At 51.7% G+C, this 21,514-nt stretch overlaps 7 protein-coding genes across 7 annotated transcripts; 6 read left to right on the top strand and 1 right to left on the bottom strand.

Annotated features, from left to right (window-relative positions):
- Positions 1-868: 868 nt before the first annotated feature.
- Positions 869-4,548, top strand: N7515_002824 (dDENN domain protein; the record flags this gene model as incomplete). The annotated part of the gene is made up of 5 exons (XM_056663568.1): positions 869-2,518; positions 2,582-2,641; positions 2,696-4,037; positions 4,097-4,351; positions 4,403-4,548. The coding sequence occupies 5 exons, from the start codon at positions 869-871 to the stop codon at positions 4,546-4,548; spliced, it is 3,453 nt and encodes a 1,150-aa protein (XP_056525681.1).
- Positions 4,549-6,448: 1,900 nt separating this feature from the next.
- N7515_002825 (type I 3-dehydroquinate dehydratase) lies at positions 6,449-8,599 on the top strand (the record flags this gene model as incomplete). Its single annotated transcript, XM_056663569.1, has 1 exon — positions 6,449-8,599. The coding sequence occupies one exon, from the start codon at positions 6,449-6,451 to the stop codon at positions 8,597-8,599; it is 2,151 nt and encodes a 716-aa protein (XP_056525682.1).
- Positions 8,600-9,260: 661 nt separating this feature from the next.
- N7515_002826 (FMN-binding negative transcriptional regulator) lies at positions 9,261-10,265 on the top strand (the record flags this gene model as incomplete). Its single annotated transcript, XM_056663570.1, has 1 exon — positions 9,261-10,265. The coding sequence occupies one exon, from the start codon at positions 9,261-9,263 to the stop codon at positions 10,263-10,265; it is 1,005 nt and encodes a 334-aa protein (XP_056525683.1).
- A 1,443-nt stretch (positions 10,266-11,708) lies between these two features.
- On the top strand, positions 11,709-14,513 carry N7515_002827 (transcription factor domain-containing protein; the record flags this gene model as incomplete). Its single annotated transcript, XM_056663571.1, has 7 exons — positions 11,709-11,807; positions 11,857-11,923; positions 11,982-12,435; positions 12,493-12,671; positions 12,722-13,769; positions 13,828-14,252; positions 14,305-14,513. The coding sequence occupies 7 exons, from the start codon at positions 11,709-11,711 to the stop codon at positions 14,511-14,513; spliced, it is 2,481 nt and encodes an 826-aa protein (XP_056525684.1).
- Positions 14,514-14,827: 314 nt separating this feature from the next.
- Positions 14,828-17,416, bottom strand: N7515_002828 (GH92 family glycosyl hydrolase; the record flags this gene model as incomplete). The annotated part of the gene is made up of 2 exons (XM_056663572.1): positions 14,828-16,732; positions 16,790-17,416. The coding sequence occupies 2 exons, from the start codon at positions 17,414-17,416 to the stop codon at positions 14,828-14,830; spliced, it is 2,532 nt and encodes an 843-aa protein (XP_056525685.1).
- A 658-nt stretch (positions 17,417-18,074) lies between these two features.
- N7515_002829 (phosphoglycerate dehydrogenase) lies at positions 18,075-19,076 on the top strand (the record flags this gene model as incomplete). Its single annotated transcript, XM_056663573.1, has 1 exon — positions 18,075-19,076. One exon carries the CDS (start codon positions 18,075-18,077, stop codon positions 19,074-19,076), a length of 1,002 nt encoding a protein of 333 aa, XP_056525686.1.
- Positions 19,077-20,521: 1,445 nt separating this feature from the next.
- N7515_002830 (cytochrome P450) lies at positions 20,522-21,345 on the top strand (the record flags this gene model as incomplete). Its single annotated transcript, XM_056663574.1, has 2 exons — positions 20,522-20,876; positions 20,936-21,345. 2 exons carry the CDS (start codon positions 20,522-20,524, stop codon positions 21,343-21,345), a joined length of 765 nt encoding a protein of 254 aa, XP_056525687.1.
- Positions 21,346-21,514: the final 169 nt, after the last annotated feature.

Raw genomic sequence — 21,514 nt, forward strand, 5'->3', positions numbered from 1 at the left:
GAAGCTCGATCATGAACCACAGACCTCGAGGAATACCCCTGGGGTTTGCAGGGCTAATTTGACCGCAGCATAGCCGAGCTTTTGAAAAATGAAGTTCGCTGGGTATAGAATCGAGGCAGATGTTTATGCGGAGTTGATATGGAAGTATCAGGGACATACACCGACATGAAGTGAGAAGAAGACATCGAACTAATGGATAGTTATAACCTTCTGCCTGATATGTATACTATCTGTGTATTATGACTCTTTACCCCAGAAGACTGAGTCCAGCCACCCTGCAGATGCCTGCAGGTCGCTACGGTGTCAAGACTCTTGTGCATGGGTGCTAGGGCTGTGAATGGCCCGGACCCTTGACTGGCTTGCAATATTCCATTGAATGTGCCATTGAATGTGAGAACTTCTCAAGGCTTTCTCTCCTACTGTTATGATCATCGCATAGTGGAGTAGAGAAATGTACGCACATTCAGTATGCTCAGTATGGGGTTATGTTGCTAGGCACATTGTTACCACCGAGTACGCAACCACCCGTGATCCTAGGTGGAAGAGGAAAAATAAAAAGAAAAAAGAAAATTTATAATGCACAGTAGAGAAAATTGCGTATAGCTTAAAAGAAGAGAACAGAAATAATAGAATACACAGATAAAAGAACTCCTTTTTTCAATACAACGTTGTCTCCAATGGAAACATTTGATCTTCGCTGTGAACTGCCCCTCCCTCCCGTTCTCTCCCCCATTTTTATCAGCTCCCCTCCCCTCCTCCCCCCCAACATACCCCATGCGCTCAATTCCTTACGTCTCCCTCGAAATACTGTTCATGTGGTGACATCGACAATATTATCTCGCTACAGTCCGCCGTGACTCTCTCCACAATGCCATCGTCGTCAACTTCGGAGGGTGCCCCCCTCGCCGATTACTTCTGGATAGCCGGCGTGGATGGTACGGAGATCTTGGACACGTTCCAGAGATTGGGAGAAGACTACCGTGCCAATGGCGCTGCCTCTCCAGGCCCTGCGCTCGCAGATACTATTCAGGAGGATGCCGACGCGGAGGAGGAATACAACCCGGATACGGCCTCCCGGCCAAATTCGATGCTCTTTACTGGCGCCAGTCGTCGCGGTTCCGTTCAACGAATTTCCACCCTCTCAAAAAGCTCCGAAGGAACAACCAATGGCGGCACCAACAGTAACCGCAGCAGCATGACCGTCAAGGGTGCCTCATCCCCCCTGCGGACCTCCGCGCTGTTCTCCGACGACTTCGATTTCGACTCCGCGCTATTCAAGTTTGCCAACGAACGGGAAACATTTCTGACCGATCTGAGCTTGAGCGCCGGCGCAATCACCCCGAATACCCGTCCGCGATCCCGCGTTCGCACACAGAAGATCGTCTCCGACGAGTCGTCCTCGGCTGGCGGGAACTTGCTGAGGTCGGGTATTGGCAGCGTGCGACGACACATGGCGTTTCGGGACATGAACAGTATGAAGCGTCAGCCGTCCGTTGCTCGCCAAGGTGAGACCTCTCTTTTAACTCTATCGGAATGGCCACTGCACCCGCAGCTGCGCCCGGAACTTTCCCAGGACACACAGACTAACGGCGGAGCGTCTTCAGCTTCCGTACGCACTTCTCGACGACTTAGCAACTACAATTCGGTGATTCCCGTTCCGCAACCCCTCGAGATCTCCCCCACAATGCACCCCTTGAAGCGACGATTCGAGCCCGTTCTTCTTGACCGATACCCCACACGTGGCATGCCGGACGAAACGAAGCAGCGCGGTAACTTCCCTGATTACGTTCCGATGTTTGCGTTCCCTAATGATATCAATATCGTCTCCTCTGACCAGCGGCCACGCTCGACCTGGCACGGATTCGCCATGACCACGGACAATGGCTCCAGACTGCACGCCATCTGTGTGATTATTTGGATACCGCTCAACCCGAATGCGGCGGAGGAACTCGAGAAACGATGCGAGGAATGGCGGAAGGACAACATGACAGACGAGGAGCGTGAGCTGGCTGCGAGCTTGGGTGAACGATTAGCATTAGAGCGGGCCAAGTTATCGCGCTTGCTCGCTCAGCTGCCAACGGTCCAGTCGGGGTCTGAATCCCGCGACCGACTTGAAGACGAAATAAGCGCCGTGGAAGAGAAGATTGGGTTAATGACCGATCTCCTCCGTCCCGTCCGCCATGGGGCGGCCTCGAAGATCGAGGGTCTGACTGATGGTGACACAGGGTTCTGGATTCCCCGCGCGTACGGTATTCTGGGCCGGGAGAGCACAATGACGACCTTTTGGAAGGAATGGCTCAAAGCTGTCGTGGTGCCTATGACTGAGGGCAGTTTACAGCATGTGCCTTCTCCGTCCCCGCGCATGGGTGTATGGCAGCCGCTGGAGCGATATGTCATGAATCTCTGCACAGAAGCGTTTGCCCCGATATCTTCAAAGACGCAGGTCGAACTTGCAATCCGTGAGCTCCGCTTATTTGCTCGGAAAGAGGCGCCGAATGAGATACCTGGGTCTCGGAACGTATGTGCATCGCAATCTTGATCGAGGTCTCTGTTCGAAAAACCTCTTGCTGACTGAGTTTAGACTGATCTCTATGCCTTGTTCCGAACCTTATCGGTTCCTAATATCATCATTCTCTTCGAAGTAGGTTTACCTTGTCTTCTGGGTGCCTGAGAAAAAATACTGACTCGCACATAGTACGCTCTTACCGAATCCCGCATCATCTTTTTGTCCTCCCATACCTCCATGCTTTATCTGGCGACGAGAGCGTTGGTTGATCTCCTCTTCCCTCTGGAATGGACCGGTGTTCTGATCCCCGTTCTTCCTGCCCGTTTGATCCAAGCCCTGGAGGCCCCCTGTCCATACATCGTGGGCATCGAGCGCCGGTACGAGAAGGTGGAATTGCCTACCGACGACTTTGTCCTGGTCGATCTGGACAACAATATGATTGAAAGTACTATCCAACCAACCGCTCTTCCGCGGCATCAGCGCAGGAAGCTTTTGTCTCTGCTGCAGCTAGCTGCCCCTCAGCACACCCGGTTCCACGTCCCGACTGGGCCTCCCGCATATGCCATTGAGACGTACCCTTGGGATTCGTTCATGTCAGAGAGCAAGGCTACGTTTACGTCCAAAGCGACTGCGACTAACCTTTCCAAATACGTTGGTCTCAATTCCGGTGCATTCGGTGCGACTGCCGTGGCCCCGGGGGCCTACACACCACCGGTTTTTAATGTTTTCTTGCATGCCCGACATGAGGCTGGTCCCTCTCGGGGATATTCATCTCGCGGGAATGAGCGCCCGGGAACCAGTTCTACGATGAGAGCCGCTGCGTCTCCGCCATCTCCAAGGGAGAGTTCGCCCACCTCTGGCTACTTCCCTCCACCTCCGCCAGCTCCTTCATCTCGCAACGATTCTGGAATGGCACTGCAAGCTTCACTTCGAGAAAAACGATCAGGCCACTTCGATGCTGCCTCGCGCAGAAGCTCGTCGTTCGGAATGACTCGACGTCCAAGTGCTCCGTTCCTTGGTCATGCCTCGAACCTTTCTGTCACTACTTTGAACACCGATTACGGCGGTGGATCCACATATGCCCCCTCTGTGTATGCGCAATCCACCATCGCTGCATCCACGATCGTTCCACAGTCCACAGCACAGCCCATCGGTAATAACGAAGGCACTTGCTGGGCCGAGGGTCATTATTTCCAGGCCCAGCCGTGGGATGACAAATTTGTCTGTGCCATTTGTGATGAGCAGGCAGAGGAGGGCATGTACAAATGCTCTGCATGCAAATTGACAGTTCACAACCGGTGTTCCTCGATGGTGTGTCTGCCGTGTGACGCCGCCTTCCATCCTGACCAGGTCCGCGCGGCGTTCGTCAGATGCTTCGCTAGCTTGTTCTACACGTACAAGAAGTTCCTCGTACCAGCCAGTGGCGAGAAGAAGAAGTCGGGAATGTATTACAATTTCAACGTAGACGCCTTCATGAAGAGTCTCCCCAGCGAGCATGCGGAATACATCTCGATCCTGCAACAGACTCAAGGTAAGTCTTTAAGAGTGATCTTATCATCGCACACTGATCAAATTCTGACCCGATAACAGGCTTCAACGAATTTATCAGTGACCGAGAGCGAACGAACCCGAAGTCGAAGGACCCTCGGATGACTCTCTTTGACGAGATCGTCCTCTCAAAGCGCAACCGTGGCCGCTCAACGATCTTCTCTGGACGCTCTACCACAGACTTTTTATCAGACACCTCGAATCATTTGTGGCGCACCGCCAATGCCACCTTCTTCGCCCCTAGCAGCCGCAGCCAGCAGAGTTTTTCGGCCGACTATGGCAGAGGTGTCACTAGAGGTACGCCTCTAAAGCTTGAGTCCTGATGAAACCCCTACTAATGATACCCAGCAGCGCCGGCAAAATTGGATACTAGCCTAATGACAGAACCCCGCATGATCCACGGCGCACCACGGGTGTCCAAGACGGCAAATACTGCCCGTCGAAAGCCACTACCGAAGCTGATGAACGGACTAGCCATCTCTCCCTCGGGTTAATTGGTGTGATTCCAAACGGAGTTGGCCCGTCTTATCAGTTCGCCGCTATCTATCCTACCCTCGGGCGGGTGGGTCTTGCCCGCGCCATGTGCCACGTCCACCGTTTGGAACATCAGTTTGTCACCTCACCTGGCCCTAAATCTTCGAAACGTGAACCTTCTTTTTCAATATTCACCCGGTTCTCGACTTCTCGCACGTTGCCGTGCGCTCTGTGTTTCGTCTACGATGAGCACTATCAAATTCTTGTTGCTTGTTGCCTGTAGTCCTTTGGGCATGCGTGTTGACCCATGCTGAGAATGACAGGCCGCTGGCTCGGCTGAACATCTCGCTTTTTCCTCACATCCAGAAAGGGAACGCTACATGTGTGATTGCACATTTCTCCCTCCATCTCCCTTGAACACTTTTCCTTGTCGACCTACCACGCTCTGCCTGGTAAACAAACGACATTCCAAAGTTATCTGACAGTCCACGCGCCGCAATCATTGGCCGTGTTCTGTCCTCGTACATACTCTTGAAAATCCGGCTTGATGCACGGAACCTTGAACAAACAACCCCTCAAAAGCGCCATCCTGGTTTGCAAAACGATGTGGATCACTGATTATTTGTGTGCTTGATACTGATACATACATCCTTCTCTGGTCCAATACCTCTTTGCTTTTTCTGCCATATCTTCGTCCCCTTACTCTCGGCCTGTGATTTCTTCCGTATTTGATTGATTTGCCCATTACTATCCAATACCCCTGCTTGATCTGGTTGGTATCTTCCTCTCGTTATTTTTTAATCTGATTGAATTGCAATACTGGGCGGATTTCTCGATTCTGTCTCGTTTCCTTTTGCATATTTCGTCTTCTTCGGTTTCCTTTAGCTTGCATGTGTATGTTACATGGTTCATGATTGCCATCTGGGGTGAATCTCCTATTGAGACCTGATTTGGCAATGTCACATTATTCAAATTGCTTTCTGTTCAGTGGACACAGGAAGGCCAATACATAGAATGTTGTCTTGTTGCATTCATGATCGTGACTATCGGAGCAAATTGCTCGTTGCCATTTGTTCAGTATGATCTGTCTGTAGTCCTTGTGTCTGATTTGTTCGCATTGGCTGCTGTTGATAGCTGGGCCCATGCACATGGAATAGGCAAGGTAGCACTCATTCCCAGGGCCAATGAGTCGATCTGACGAGGCTGAGATCTTAGCTGTTTTCCCTCGTATCAGAGCCCCGGACAATAGGCTGTAGTGGATCCAGTAGGAATCGGGATTTTTATATAGGCTGATATGGGCCTCGTTGTTTATAAATGTAGCAATTGGTCTAATTTAGCATCATATTTATAGATCTAGCAGCGTATCCCACAAACTAGTAGTCCGGGTTTTACTCAAATATGCCGTAAAGGTACTAGTATACTTCGCAGCCCTGATTGGCGGAGAAACCCAACGCCGCTCCTACATTTCCCCGCGTCCGCCTCGTGGAATCACAAGCACATTGGGCGGAACAACTCCGACAAGTTCTTCCATCGATCCATCTCGCCTCACATGCCGCCCTTTTTGACCTCGCCTGGGTTATTAAACTCTACCTATCGGGGCAAATTGACCTAGGGAGTCCCTTGAATTCCACCAGATTTACCCCATACCCTAAAGCTTGGCCCTTCGGCGCCAAATTCCCCATTTTATTTGTTTCTTGATCACGACGTCCAGTCCATGCTCCGCGGAGACTACACCCCTGGTACGCCATCCGTGTCGTGGATATTATCGAGCAAATTGCGAAAGCCTGCCATTGGATCTCTGCGCCATCCTGTCCCCCTCCTTCTCTCCCCGGATATCCCCGTTTCTACCCGCGACATACTCCGTGCATATACATCGTCGCCACAATAATCAAGTATGAAAACACGTGGGACTGCTATGCGATGATTCCCACAGCTCTTCCGCAGCACATGGTTACGCCGCTGCTCGACGACACCTCCGTCGCCGCGACCGCTTTCAAGACACCCGACGTCCCCCGCGCAAACCATGTGGCCGTTCCTTCGAATGCCAACACGATCCTCTCCTCCGTTCCCTCCGCCGCACCTCACCAGCAGACTGACGTGAGCAATTCGACTCCGGCAGTCGAGAGCGTTACGAGAACCGTCGTGATAGTCTACGGCCACAACCAACAGCATATTGTGCAGCTGGTTGCGGAGGTGCTGGGTAAGCCATGGACAACGGAGACTTCGCTTGGGACGCTCGCGCGAGCCAGCAATGCAGCGGTGGCAGGGATTCTGGCGCATGACCTTGCGCCGAGCTTGCAAGGGTGCGAACGGTCGTCGCTGGTTCTGGTGAACACATATTGCGTGGAAGACGGGTCTGCGCCGGACGACTTGCTCACGGAGAGCTGTGACTACGAATTCTTATATTCGCGGAGTCCGCTTTTGCGTCGAGACTTGGCGAGGTTTTTGTCTTTGATTCTTGGGCAGACGAGGCCACATGATGACTTGCGCACTAAGACCCGCACGAATTTTATCTCGACTACGTTTCCTGATGTGCATGCTGCACTGCCGAATTTGGATATCCTGTCGGTTGGATCGGACGCTGTTGAGATCCGTGTTGATTTGCTCGTTGAGCCTGGGCCGGTGGTGTCGACTACTCCACCAGTTCCGAGTTTGAAGTATGTCGGGCATCAGTTGATGCTGCTGCGTCAGCATACTGAGTTGCCTATTATTTTCACCGTGCGCTGTACCAGGGAGAACGGGAAGTTCCCGGTCGACGATCCTGCCCTCTTTTATAAGTATCTGCGGCGTGCAATACAGTGGGGGGTTGAATACATCGATGTAGAGCTGTGGCTGCCAGAGGAGATCCGGCGGCAGCTGGCTGAGAAAAAGGGTCATAGTATGATCTTATCTGCTTTCCATGACTTCTCTGGCAACTGGAAGTGGACCTCCGATGAGGCTCAGCGCATCTTCTCGGAAAGTGCCAAATACGCCGACATCGTGAAGATGATCGCCATGGTCCACACAATCGAGGAGAACTACGAGTTGGAGTACTTCCGTTCCACCATCAAAAGCCGCGGCACCGGCCCACTCCTATCAGCAGTCAACATGGGACAAATGGGCCAGGTATCCCGTGCCCTAAACACCGTCTTCTCCCCTATCACCCACCCACTCCTCCCAATGATCGCCGCCCCAGGTCAGCTAACCGCAGCCGAAATCAACGAAGCGCTCCATATAATGGGTCAACTCCCCAAACGCGACCTCTACGCCATCGGCTCCTTCCGCTCAACCCCACACTCAATGTTCATGGAGAAGTGCCTGAACGAGCTCGGCCTCCCACACACCTTCACCTCCCTCGACCGCGGTCCAAAGGGCTACATGGAATCCGTCATCCTCCAGCCACACTTCGGCGGCGCCTACGTCAACCCCCCGGTCCCAAGCACCACCAGCTTCATCCCTGCAGTTAGCGACGCCGCCCGCGCAATCGGTCTAGTCGACACAATCGCCATGACGGCCGCCGACTCCCCTCGCGGCACATCCCGCTTCATCGGCGAAAACGCCGCCTGGAAAGGCATCCGCGCGACCCTGACACGCGAGTACGTGCCATCCGCATACCGCAGCCGCGCAGCAATCATCCTCTCCGCCTCCGAGGCAGACGCATCACCCGCTATCTTCGCATTGCGTAGTCTGGCCGTCGGAACCATCTACACCGTCGGCTTCAAAGCCACCGGCCCGCTAGCCGCAGGTCTCGAGCCCTTCACGTCCATCCAGTCTGTTAAACGAGTTGAGCAGCCGTTCGTAATTGTTTCGGCTCTTCCGCCGGAAAAATCACTTCTTGTCCAGCCCTTGCTGCGCCATTATGGGACCAACGGTCGGTCGTCGCCGCCTTCGACGCGGGGGAAGGTTTATCTGGATTTGACTAGTGGGCTGAGGAAAGGGGATCCGCTTGCTGTTGCTACTGCGGCCGGCTGGACGGCGTATGGAGTTGAGGATGTTAGTGCATGGACGACGGTGGAGACGCTCAGGTTGCTTGTTGGCCAGAATGTGCCGTTTGACTTTGTGAGGATGGCCTCTGGGAGGCCTTTGTTCTAGCGATTTACTGCATATATGAATATGTTTTGAGTTCTTGTCTGTTGTTGAGTCCCACTCGAGGTTCTGGATAGACCTTCAGAATATGTGACAACCTTTGCACATTCCTCTCTCATATCAGATAGAATATGCACCTATATCTCTTCGACATCCAAGGAATACTAGCCCCGAACCTAAATGCTCGGCCGACGCCGCCCGACCAAATAATATCTTATCGGTAAATCCGGGGTAAACCCCACATTTCGAAGCTTGGCCCAGAGTTACCCCGGTTTTTGTTGGCAAGGGAGCGTAGCGGACACGGGTATGCATAGATGATTGGTGCTGAAGAGGTGCATGCTGCCGTATATGTCTACACAGTACACAGGTCATGCCCGGAATAGTTCCATAGTGATAAAATATCCGCTTAATCAGCGGATGTAATATCGGGACCTCGGGCTGTCCGGCTGTGTGCCTGCCGGCCGTGGAGCCGGCCTGGACAGCCCCAGGTGGCGTGCTCAGGGGCGTGCTCAATTGTACTGAGCCCGGGAAGCGGCAACAGGTGAGAACCCCAATAATGGAAGTGGGGAGAGGCTCGAGGGCCAGACACTGTCTACCTATCTGGTCTTAGGCCCATATCCCTGAATGTACCTTGTTTATTCCTATTTCACATTCACAAGTAGATGAAATGCATCTCAGACCCGATCACGCAGTCAGAGACATCCCGACTCTTCACTCTTTCATTGAACAAAACCCACTAGGCGTCCTCACCACATCCCTCCCCTCTGCCGATCACCCAACCCTCCAATGCAGCCACATCCCCTGGGTGCTAGACCGTGCAACTTCACCGGGGAGCAATCCAGCAAGCCAATCAAAACAAGTCAATAATGGACCACCCAATCACTCCAAGGGAGTCCTCCGTGGGCACATCGCGCGCCAAAACCCACAAAGTAAAGCAATGGTAGAATGCGCCTTGAACAACAGCTTCAAAACAGGCAGTATTCCGGGCGCATTTCCCACAAGCTCCACAGAAAAAGAGACAGAATCTTCTACCCTCCCCGGCGAAGTCTTAATCGTCTTCACCAGCCCGGTAGATCATTACATCACCCCAAACTTCTACACCGAGTCCAAGCCCGCAACAGGAAAAGTCGCCCCGACCTGGAACTACGCCGCCGTGCAAGTCTACGGCCGGGCAACTATCTACCATGACAGCAAGGACCAGCGGACCGAACTGTTCCTGCGGCAACAGCTGAATGATCTAGCTAAGCTGGGCGAGGAGCGGATTATGGGATTCCAGGATGAGGCCGGCTCGGGTTCGGTTTACGAAACTCACGACGGGGAGGCCCAAGACCACCTGTGTAGAGATGAGACTAGGAAGAATCGGAGCCTAGACCTGCAGCTGCAGCCGGGGGAGAGTGCGATGGTCACGGGGGCTAGGGCTAGTGGGACGGCATCGTCGGCATCGGCCCCGTGGGTAATCGCTGATGCGCCATCGGGGTATATTGCTGCGTTGCTGAAGAATATTGTCGGGATTAGCGTGGAGATTACGCGTGTTGAGGGCAGGTTTAAGGTTAGTCAGGAACGGCCGGTTGGGGATCGTGGGGGTGTTGTTGAAGGTTTGGAGAGGATGGGTGGGAGGGCGAAGGATATGGCGGAGTTTGTGAGATCGGGGAGGGTTTTGCGTGGGGATTGACTTCCATAGCTTGAATTGAGAACCTTGGAAATGTTTAGCCTTAAGTTGTGCTGTATAACTAAAACACGTGGATTTCAGATAGACTTTATGCTTAGAATCATCCATGGAACCTGTGAGAGGTAAGGATGAAGTATAGGGTATTAGCTATCTCTGGTTTCCATAACTACTTTATCATCTTTAAAAATACGAATGGATGGTAAAGCCCCAAGTTAAGAGATGCTCGTTAGTGGGGATGGCCGTGGTCTCTAAAGAAAGTTTGATTCGGACTGTTTAACAATGGAGCAGAGGAAGTATCGGCCCGATCACCTCGGTGTCTTGTCGAATTCCGAAACCTTACTCGAATTGGAAGGGGGAACTGGATACTGTATATTGATGTATACCTGTTCAATGAAAGCATTACTATGGCCTTCAACGAAAACGGAGGGTCATTTATCCTTATTCCTTCTCCACCAAAACGGGGCCACCAGCCGGGTAATAATTCGACGGCCCGGTCTAGGTGGCATAGCAGGAGTCTCACTGACTTTCCAGAAACACGCAGTACGTCAGAGTTGTCATACTGGAACCCAGCATAAAATGGATAAGAAAATATGCAAGGCAATGTAGAAGTGTCGGGGTAAAGGGTCTGAAGAAACGCCGAGTTTAGTTGCAGAAAGTTTGGAGACAGGTAAGCCAGGAATTAAGGTTCCGTATCGAAAACAGTAGCTGCAGCGGATGATCAGGCGTTTACTCTGGGGTTAAACGGATCTGGAGCATACGTGACATCCTGTGAATGTTTCAATAGAAGCGCGGGCAGGACCTAAATCCTATCATCGTATGGCGTATGAGGTTAGATCCAGTTGGATAGAAGTACATGTTTGTACCTTCGGATGTAAGACAGGTGGTTCTGCAAGCCATTGAACTAGCTAGGGGACACTTCGGGTAATTTCAACCATGGATTGGCCAAAATTATTAAGCTATGTACTGCAATTATGGGGTACATGATGTACCTGAATGATCTCGGAAGATGGCGTCGGAGCCCTAAGCGACCTCGGGAGGTTAAAGGGGGGGAATTCTCCGAAGTTTGGCCAGTTCGCAGACATTCGCCAGTTGGCTAGATTGGCGAGTGGGGAAGGCAATTGACCTAGGAGTCAAGTAGATCATTATAAAATCAGAGGATAGACGTGACTAGTACTACTCCGTACTGCGTAAATAAACTGATCTCAGAAATAAAGAGAAAAGAGAAAAGTCAAATAAAACCAACGCCCAAACTGGGAATTCCGGCGGGATGGCCCTTCCCTTCTCCCCTTCTCCGCATTTTTCTCTCCACAATTCGACCTCGGAGGTCAAAGTGCTCAAAGTGGCATAGGCTTTCCCATAACGCCACAGCCATGCGCTTGACTTCTTGTCCCTCTTGGCCGCCATTTTCTCCTTCCTCTTCATCTTCCTCGTCTATGTAGATCCGCCATGTCTCGTCCCCAGGTCAGCATTGACCGTCTCACGCCCCGCCGTGCGACGGTCGAGCCGCGAGAAAGCATGAACTGCAAGTCATGTCGCAAACGAAAGGTATTTCCTGGCACTTTGGGTGCAATTGTGTAGGTCTAACTCCTTCTAGATCAAATGCAATCGTTTGCGACCGAGCTGCGAGGCATGTAAAATCTTCCAGTCTCCATGTGTTTACGGTAAGTCAGCCGCTGTCAGTGCACCATAGATTTCTCCTAATCCTTTATTCTGTCAAAGATGCTGTTCCCAAGAAACGGGGTCCCAAGACCGACGTGCTAGAAGCCCTACTCAAACGAGTGGACGGCCTAGAAAAGCGACTACATGACGAAAAGAAGCCTAACTCGCCCACTTCTCCCGATACCCCGGACGAGTCATCGAGCTTTCCTACCCGGCGCAACACTATTGATACCTCGTTCAACATATACCCTTCAAATCAGAGACCTACGCTGTCAAATATTCCATCGCAACAGGCAGATCACTCCGCTAGACCGACTGACCATCCACCAAGCATTCTGCAGCGGCCTTCTCCGATACAGCCTGTAGCTCTATCCGATTCGATTCTCGAGATTTATTTTGCGCGCTTGCACGGTAAGCCGTTCCATATACTCGATGAGGCTACAACACGACAGCGCCATCAACTAGGGCAGTTGCCTCCTTGTTTGGCTATGGCCATTTCAGCGGTAGCCATAAGGTGAAATCGCCAAGTTTGAATCTTGCAGGCTCGATGTGTTGTATTAACGGGCTTCAGATACACGTCATCCCCTGGTCCAGCGGAACAATCAATGCGTGCGGGAGTCGATGCGGCGCTGCAGGCAAGGCGCATGGTCGATGTCGACAATCCCACACTAGAAGGGCTGCAGACTGTGCTATTACTTTCGCAGGCTTTCTACGCCTACGGGCTTAGCAAGAAAGCCTATATGACATTCTGTAAGCTCTATCTATGTTATATTTTGATGACATCGACTGATAACGATTAGCAAATTGTGTGGCCATGATCGTTGCGTTAGATCTATACCGCGAGGCTGCCTCCAAAATCAACATTGCGCCAGCGGAGCGCGAAATGAGGCGGCGACTATTCTGGTCTGTCTACCTTATGGATCGATTCATAAATTGCGGATCGCGGCGCCCATGTCTCATCTCTGATCACTCGGTGGTTCTGCGCCTACCGTCTTGGTCACCACATGCAGCTGGTCTGGACATGGAAGGGGAGCTTTTCCACGTTGGGCCAAACATTCAATTCTCCGCAGATTCTCGCCGCAAATCACCGAGCGCTACTTCCTTGCTAATCGACGTCACCCGGATTCTCGGTGTCACTAATAAATACCTAGCGGCTGGCGGGGTCAAGGGTGACTCCCATTTCCCGTGGCATGCGCTTTCTAATCTTTCCAAGATCCGACAGGAGCTGGATATATGGGCGGCCGGTACGCAGGACGTCTTTGCGTCTATTGACGCGTTGTTCGGCCACCCTGAAAGTACAACACTCTTGCTGAGCAAGTTGATATACCATCTGGTGCATTGTTTGATTTACCGTCCGTTTTTGCCAATCGACTTGGTAGAATTGCGAGGGACTGGACAGCATCAGTCCTGGCAGATTGAGGCCACAAACTTGTGCTTTTCACACGCCAACGCTATAGCAGAGTTGGTTGAATTGGGTCGTAACTCTCCGTTGATCGAGTGGCCTGCTTTCGTCTGCTACTGTGTGTGCACTGCGGGTACTGTTCACGTCCATGGAGTACACTATAAAGGCCGTGAAGGAGAGGTCTTCTCTTCCAGCGCTGACTTCCTAACTCGGGAAATGCATCAGCTTGCTTGGCTGCGCAATATCTGGACCGGGGTACAGCATCAGCGTGAGCTGCTCCAGACAATCTATACATGTCACTCTGAATTAGTGCGCAACCTGGCTAGCAGCCCAATGCGTTTCTCGCCAGTCTTCCACCTCGAAGACTTCCTCGATAGGTATCCCGGTTTGACGCTGGATGCATCGCACGTTCGGCTACTAGATACGGGAGATGACCTTACTCCGGGGTAGGTAACCCCCTGGCACCGTCCCTTGCAAGATTTCCCATACTGACCTTGGCCATAGCCCCACGAACTTCATCGACCGTCAAGATGCATACTACCAGCGACCAACCATCACCTCCTCATATCAACCTTCATATTTCTCAGCCGCACGGCCAGGGCTCTCAACTCCCCTGCCATCCACCCAGAGCCCAGACAGGCGTCGGAACTCCCACGTCCATCACAAATCAATATCCCAAAGCTCCTCCCACCAAGTCCCACTCTCGCCCGGCCTCCAAATGCACACAATCCCCGGCCCTCACCACCAACAATCACCCTCCCTCCCCTCCATCCTGTCCCTCCCAGCAGGCACAGACCTCTCTTTCCATACCGGCTTCTCCCCCTCCGCCTTCGCCCTCTCCCCACCAGCCTTCCACACGGAAGCATCTCTAAACATAGCCCCAACACCCCCCCTCAAATCCCCAATACGCAATCTTCCCCTTCGATGCCGTCCACACTCATCCAAATGGGATGGCCCAATCAGGCCCGGCCCTCACACCAGGCGCCCAGTCGCAGACCAGTGGCACCCACACGACAGCCGGTAGTGAGGGCGGCTCTTTAGAGAAAGACCCGTTCCTGAGCTTGCTGGAACAGCTCGCGGAGAACGAGAACTCGCAAGGTGGGCCTAGTGAGCTGGATTTCTTCTTGACGGCGACTGGGACTGTTGAGGGGGATTCGGAGATTCCGATTGAGAAAGATGGGGATGTGTAGACTGGGTTGGAGTTGAATAGCGGTTTACCGCCTATACCTATATTACCCATAACCTTTCTATATTTTCTGCTATTTCAGCTTTGTTTCTTTATGCTAGGTGTGGCTGAATTGACTGATACCCATTGTGATGATAATTATGATATTTGATATCTTCGTAGGTACTCTTTCGTAGGTATCTTGTGAAGATTGTTCGGGTGATTTGCTGAGTTGTACAAGAGATAGTTCAACATTACATATCTGAACTGGACTTCATAAGGTAACGAAACGAGAGCATGAAACTTTCCATTGAAATGAAATTCGCGATCTATGCAGATCTAGTCAAAACCTAGTCCGATGCATGTATGATCACACCATAGTGGCAGATTCCCCCAGGAAGTTGGAGTCGCACTCATCTCAAACTCAATCTTTCTGGCGTGCACGATCTGGCCATGTTTCAAGACTGGGGAGGTAACGGCCTTTCCGTTGACCTTCAGGCTCCGAATATACGGCATAGTAGATGCGCCCGGGGCGACAATCTCCAGCATTGCCTCTTTGCCATTCACAACCCGTCCCCCATTGCTCGCTCCACTGGGAAGGCGAATGGACACATGTTCGAAAAGAGGAGTACCAACAATATACTCGTCACTGGCGGGATTGACAGGATAGAAACCCAGAGCCGAGAAAACATACCAAGCACTCATCTGACCCAGATCTTCATTGCCGCCCAGTCCACCACTGGTGGTATTATAGTTGGACCAGGCAATCTCCCTAATAGTCTCCGCTGCCTGGTTGGGGTATCCAAGAACGGAATACAGGTAAGGCACATGGTGGCTCGGCTCATTGGTATGATCATTATGGCCACCCTTGAAATGGGCATCTAGCTTGTCTCGCAGAGCTTCACGTCCACCGAACAGCCTAGCTAGGCCTTTCACGTCGTGCATCACGTCGAAGGTGTATACCCAATCATCACCCTCCGTCCAGCCCCAGGTACTATCCGCCCAACTCCCGTTCGCATTGCGAGCTTGCATGAACTGAGTCTCGTTGTTCCAGATATAAGCGTAGTTCCCACTTCGCTCGCGCAGTGCGCCCACAGTGGCATTGTCCGCTCCGGCATGCGCAGCAACAATTGAACAGGCATAGTCATCGAAAGCGTAATCCAATGTTCGACTACCCGCTTCGGACCATCCATCGTTCGATACCCATCCCTGCTTCATATATGCTGTGAGACCAGCGCGAGCCTCATACGAAGTTCCTGGCTCGCGGTCATAGTAGAGCAGCTCGGTGTCATGGTCAGGCGGGGTATATGCATCCTTATTGACGGCTTTCCAAGCTTTGGCAATATCAAACCCCCTGAATCCGCGCTCCAATGCATTGGCCAGGACTACATCTGCATTTGTCGCGATCATGATGTTCGTCTCGACGAGGTTTGCCCACATCGGCAACCAGCCAGTCCAATCAAAGATGCGGAGCAACGAGCGCATCATGCTGTTGACACGTTCCGGGGCGAAGAGGGTTAGAAGTGAGTGCTCGGCTCTATATGTATCCCAGATTGACCAGGACTGGTAGTATGAGTCGTTCTCCGTGTGGACGCTATCAGTATAGCCAGAGTAGAAGGTTCGTGGGGCGCCATCCTTCTTTGACGTAGGTTCGGAGAAGTCGTTGGGGTATTGGAGTGCGTGAAAGAGGCCGGTATACCAGATAGTGCGAGGGTCATGATCTGAATCGGTATGATTGACACCTTTGATGGACACCCGACCCAATTTCTCAAGCCAGGCGGACTTCACTTTGTCGACGGTGTCTTCGAATGAGTGTCCATCCGGAGTCTGAATTTCGAGATTCTTCCGAGCCTGGGCGATACTGACATATGAAACGCCCGTCCGCACTTCTACGCGCGATGTCTTGCTGCTGAATTTCACATATGCACCAGTAAAGTTTCCATGTCGCTGTCTCTCATTCTCCATTAGAGAACCGCCGTTCGTGACGCCATACTCGATAAAAGGCTCGGAGAATCGGGACACGAAGTATCCCTTGAATGAAGATGCTTTGTCTGGCCCGAGAAGGTAATCCTGGCGCTCGGTGTTGTAGCCATAGATCTCTTTATTCTTCACGTCAATGTGGACTTCACCAGTCCAATTCCGACGGGAAGCTTGAATGAACACCCAAGGATCCTGAGCTTCGCCATCGGCGCTTTGGAAATCGAAGCGAAGGTGGCCAACGTGAGCATCTGCCGACATGGCAATCTAAATGAAGACATCAGAAATCACCCATGGCAACAAATCATAATTTGGAATAGATACCTGAATTGATCGCTCATACTCGTCATCAGACTGAGTGGGAAGAGTCGATTCCACTTCACGTTTTCGCGTCCGTCCATTAGCACCCTCCTTGACCTGATCAGGAACGGTTCCAGCACCCCCGGGAACCTCCCCGTCACCAACAGCCTCGGCCGTGGCATTCCAATCACGATCCATAAGCTGGTTGGCATTCACCAAAACCTCATAGACGTACGGCGTACTCCGTTCATCCTTTTTCCGAAACTCCAACCCGCGATTCTCAAACAATGGTTGAACATCACCCATACCTGGCGTCAAGACCACCTGACCAGATTCGCCCATCCAGATAGCAGGTTGGTGAGTAGCCTGGAATCCATGAATAAGACGGTCACTGTCGCCATAAGGAACCTGAGAAATGAAATTCTCGCGAGTCTGGGGTGTCCACCGAGTCATTCCGAATGGGGGACAGACAGAGGGAATCATACCGCCATTTCCATTTGGGGTTGTTCCGTAAGTGCCGATGAGGGGATTGACGAAGTTGAGAACACCTGCATTTTCATGGTAATTTGTGCTGCGATGTTTTGTTCCCTTTGGTAGGGCGCATGTACATCCTGCGAGCCCTGCGACCAGGACAGGTAGAACACCCAGCATGTTGACTGTGGGCTTTGGGTTTAGAAAGGTCAAGGATGGCAAGAGTTCATGGTAGGTGCAAAGTTATTGTGAAAGTACCTGGGAATGGACGGAAGAGTTGGCATTCTTGTAAGTTATTCCATTAGCTCGCAATAGTATCGGTTACACGGCTCAATCTTGGTTGATCCCAATTTCCATCCCCGCATTTGCGGGGTGTGGTAGCATCTACAGTAGTATGTCCACGGATGTTGAGATGCCGATCATATACGAGGTAGTTTCTGTTGAATTCAGCCACGAATTTCTTTATTCTTGTGGCGTATGCCAAGTCTCAGTTTTACCAAGACTATGGCAACCGCCAATTGTTCAATTGCAGGACCATATTAACGTGCCTGCTGTGGCTGTGTCTTTGTTTACATAGCTTCGTTGCAATATTGGAAGGTGCCTGGTGCCTCGAAAGGACAGTCGTGACCCTTCACAGTAGGACCTTGCTATGTACATTAGGTACATTTATGCTGCAATAAGACAGCTGTCCCGAACGCGGCGGCAGTCGCAGCAGACGCGGACGCGGAGTTTCTCCGGTCTCGGACCCCCACCGACCCCCGCGTTGTGCCCCCCACCCTCTCAACAACACCCCAGTCTTGCAACTCCTCTCCTCCTCTCCTAAGCCCAAACCCTCTTAATGTCAGCCAACCTCCGCCTCAGAACGCTCACAAACCATCTCAAATCGACCCTCAAGATGAAACTACTCTACCCCACCTCCCTCCACATCAACACCAAGTCCCTCGAGGGCTTCTCCGTCGACCTCCACCCCTACGACGTCACAGCCCCAATCCCCGACTCCCTAATCGACGCCGAATTCCTCGTAACATGGGGCAACAAAGCCACAAACCTGCGCGACGCAGCCGCACGCATGAAGAACCTCCGCTGGATCCAATCTCTAGCAGCCGGACCCAACGACGTTCTCTCGGCCGGCTTCGACGCCTCCCGCATCGCAATCACCACCGGCTCCGGCCTCCACGATGAAACAGTCGCCGAACACACCCTGGGAATGCTGCTTAACGCGGCCCGTCGCTTCTACGAAATGCGCGATTACCAGACCCGCGGCGAGTGGCCCGGTCATCTGGGCGGTCTCCAGCCCGACCGTGCTCCGGGTACTTTCCGCACCCTCAAGGGTGCTAACATCACTATCTGGGGATTCGGAAATATTGCCAAGACCCTTGCGCCGGTGCTGACTGCGCTGGGCGCGAATGTTACTGGTGTTGCGCGTAGCGCGGGGGTGCGGAATGGGTATGAGGTTGTTGCCGAGGATCGGTTGAGTGAGATTTTGCCGAAGACCGATGCGCTGGTTATGATTTTGCCTGGTTCGGAGAGTACGAAGGGTGCTTTGAGTGCTGAGCGCTTGCAGCAGCTGCCGAAACATGCCTGGGTTGTTAATGTTGGGCGGGGAACTTCTGTTGATGAGGATGCGCTGGTCGAGGCGCTTGAAAACGGGAGGATTGGTGGTGCCGCGTTGGATGTCTTCTCTGTTGAGCCGTTGCCGAAGGAGTCAAAGCTTTATGCGGCGCCGAATTTGGTGCTTTCGCCCCATGCTGCCGGTGGACGGCCGCGTGAGCCTGAGGCGCTTATTGCGTATAACTTGAGGCGGCTGCTTGCTGGGCAGGAGTTGAAGAACATTATTTGAGTTGAGGTTTCTTTTGTTCATAGATTGCATTGGGACATATAGATGGACTGATGTTCAAATTCAAGTGCTTGGTTTGTACGTGTGGTAACCAGTAATCGAACGTCAGCTGGTAGCTATCTGACTTGTGCAATACCATTCTCAAATGTCTCCAGGTCGACACGCCAATATGTCTGAGTGGGAGCTGGTGAAGCATGGTGAGAGTATGGCACAACATGGATCTAACCCTAGTTTCCATGGTTTGGTTCTGACAAAGAGGACGAGGACATTGACTCTCATGTGTGGGTGGATACCCTAACTAATGACTCATTCTTATTCATCGTGACGGATCCCGGGCACCAAAGAGGGACTGTACACGTGACTCGCACCTATCATCTATAAGACTATATTCCCATCGCATACTTCCATGAATGGTCCCTTGCCTAGACAATTTCCTTCTGATGTGGACAAAAGATTCAAGAAACAATGTCATATCTTGCTTTCCACTCAGATGGCTTTCTTATGAAAGATCTATCTGGTGTATATCTTCTGTCGACAGCCCTCTTGGGTTTCTTTGTTCTCGCATGGCGCCGGACGGGAGAACCGACAATACCGGTTGTCAACTCATACCCGGGTGATATAACTTTGAAAAAGGCTCAGTCAAGGTTCATGTCAGATGCCAGGGGTTTAATCAAGGAAGGAATTCAGAAGGCAAGTTGCGTTCCTTTCCTACAAAAACACTGCGTCTAATGTACACGCTTCAGTTTGACGGCCCATTTCGCATCATAACCAATCTTGGCTCTCGGGTGATTCTCCCAGCCTCGTATACAGAGTGGCTGAAGAATTGTCCGCATCTAGATCATCAGGCGCTTGTCCATGATGTATGTTGCAGTGTGTCTTTGCCAATGAGAGAAGGGGACTGACGGCATGATTTCATACAGCAATATTTCGCGGCATACCCTGGGATGGATGGCCAGAGAGTTGTCACTGATCCCAGGAAGATTCTTATCAATGTCACCAAAACGAAATTGAACAATCAGAGCAATCGTACGTGACAGCTTCAGGACCCATGATTCACATCGGAGTCTCACTAATATGGCCTTCCATCAAAGAGTGTGGGCTGTTCCATGAACATATTACGGAGGCTCTAGAAGAGACCTGGACGGATTCTGATGGTAAATCTTTATATACATGGTTAGAATACTTGACTGACTTAGTCTTCAGAATGGCACACCGTTGATTGGTCTCAACACGCAGTCCGCTTCATCGGGCGAATGTCAGCATCTGTCTTTGTCGGCCCTGAATTAGCTCGTGATCCTAAGTGGCAAGAGCTAATTCTCACTTCGTCGATGAATACCTTTATGGGAATTCGATCACTCCGCGCCTTGCCGGATTTTCTTCGTCCATTGGTTCATTGGTTCTTACCAGAACTTAGAAAGTGCCGTCAGCAAATTCGTCTTGCTCGGGTTATGTTGCAGCCAATCTTCGACCGCAGGGGGTATGGGCAGTCTCAATCTATTGAGCCTGGTAAGATGGAAAAGTTCGAGGATACTATACAGTGGCTTGAAGAGACCGCTGCCGGACGTCCCTATGATGCTGCTGCATCGCAAATCGGATTTGCGATAAGCGCGATGCACACAACCTCTGAGCTACTCAAGCAGTCCCTACTGGATATTTGTATGCACCCAGATCTGATCCCGGTTCTACGAGATGAAGCAAATAAAGCTATTGAGGAGAGTGGATGGACAACTGCGGGTGTCTTCAAGATGCAGCTGTTGGACAGTGCAGTAAAGGAAACACAACGGCTCAAACCAGGTTTGTTAGGTACGTGCCTGCATCCAAATCATCATTGCTTTCAGGATAGTCAACTCACTCTCCCACAGTAAATCTCGAGCGGAAAGCCCTGCGAGATGTTATTCTTCCCAACGGCTTGACTATCCCTCGCGGAACGAATGTTGCCGTTGATTCATCCATGATGTGGGATCCAGCGATCTATCCCGATCCATCGTCTTATGACGCCTACCGCTTTCTTCGCCTTCGCAAATCCGGTAATACTGCGGCAGCACTGGCATCCACGAGCCCAGAGCATATTGCTTTTGGAATTGGCAAGTCAATTTGTCCTGGGAGATTCTTCGCAAGCAATGAAGTCAAGATTGCTCTGGCGAAGATTCTTTTGACTTATGATGTCAGGATACCTGAAGGGGTAACACCCAAGATTGTGGAGATGGGGTTTGAAATGCTGTGTGATCCAGATGCAAAGCTGGAGGTTAGAATGCGAAAGGATGAGAAATAAGGACGGCAGTCTGTACTATAGAAAAAAACAATATTCTTATGCAATTATTTCCGTCTCAGAATTCGAAGTTGAGCTGAATGAGGGGAAACCAGTGGCAGGAGTGTTGCAATCTAAGTTGGCTGGCCTACGAAAACAAAGCTTTCCAACCATTCCAAGGGTAGAGAGACCT

This window comes from Penicillium bovifimosum, assembly GCF_028826915.1.
Source record: "Penicillium bovifimosum strain IBT 22155 chromosome Unknown utg000002l_segment0_segment0, whole genome shotgun sequence".
NCBI lineage: Eukaryota > Fungi > Ascomycota > Eurotiomycetes > Eurotiales > Aspergillaceae > Penicillium > Penicillium bovifimosum.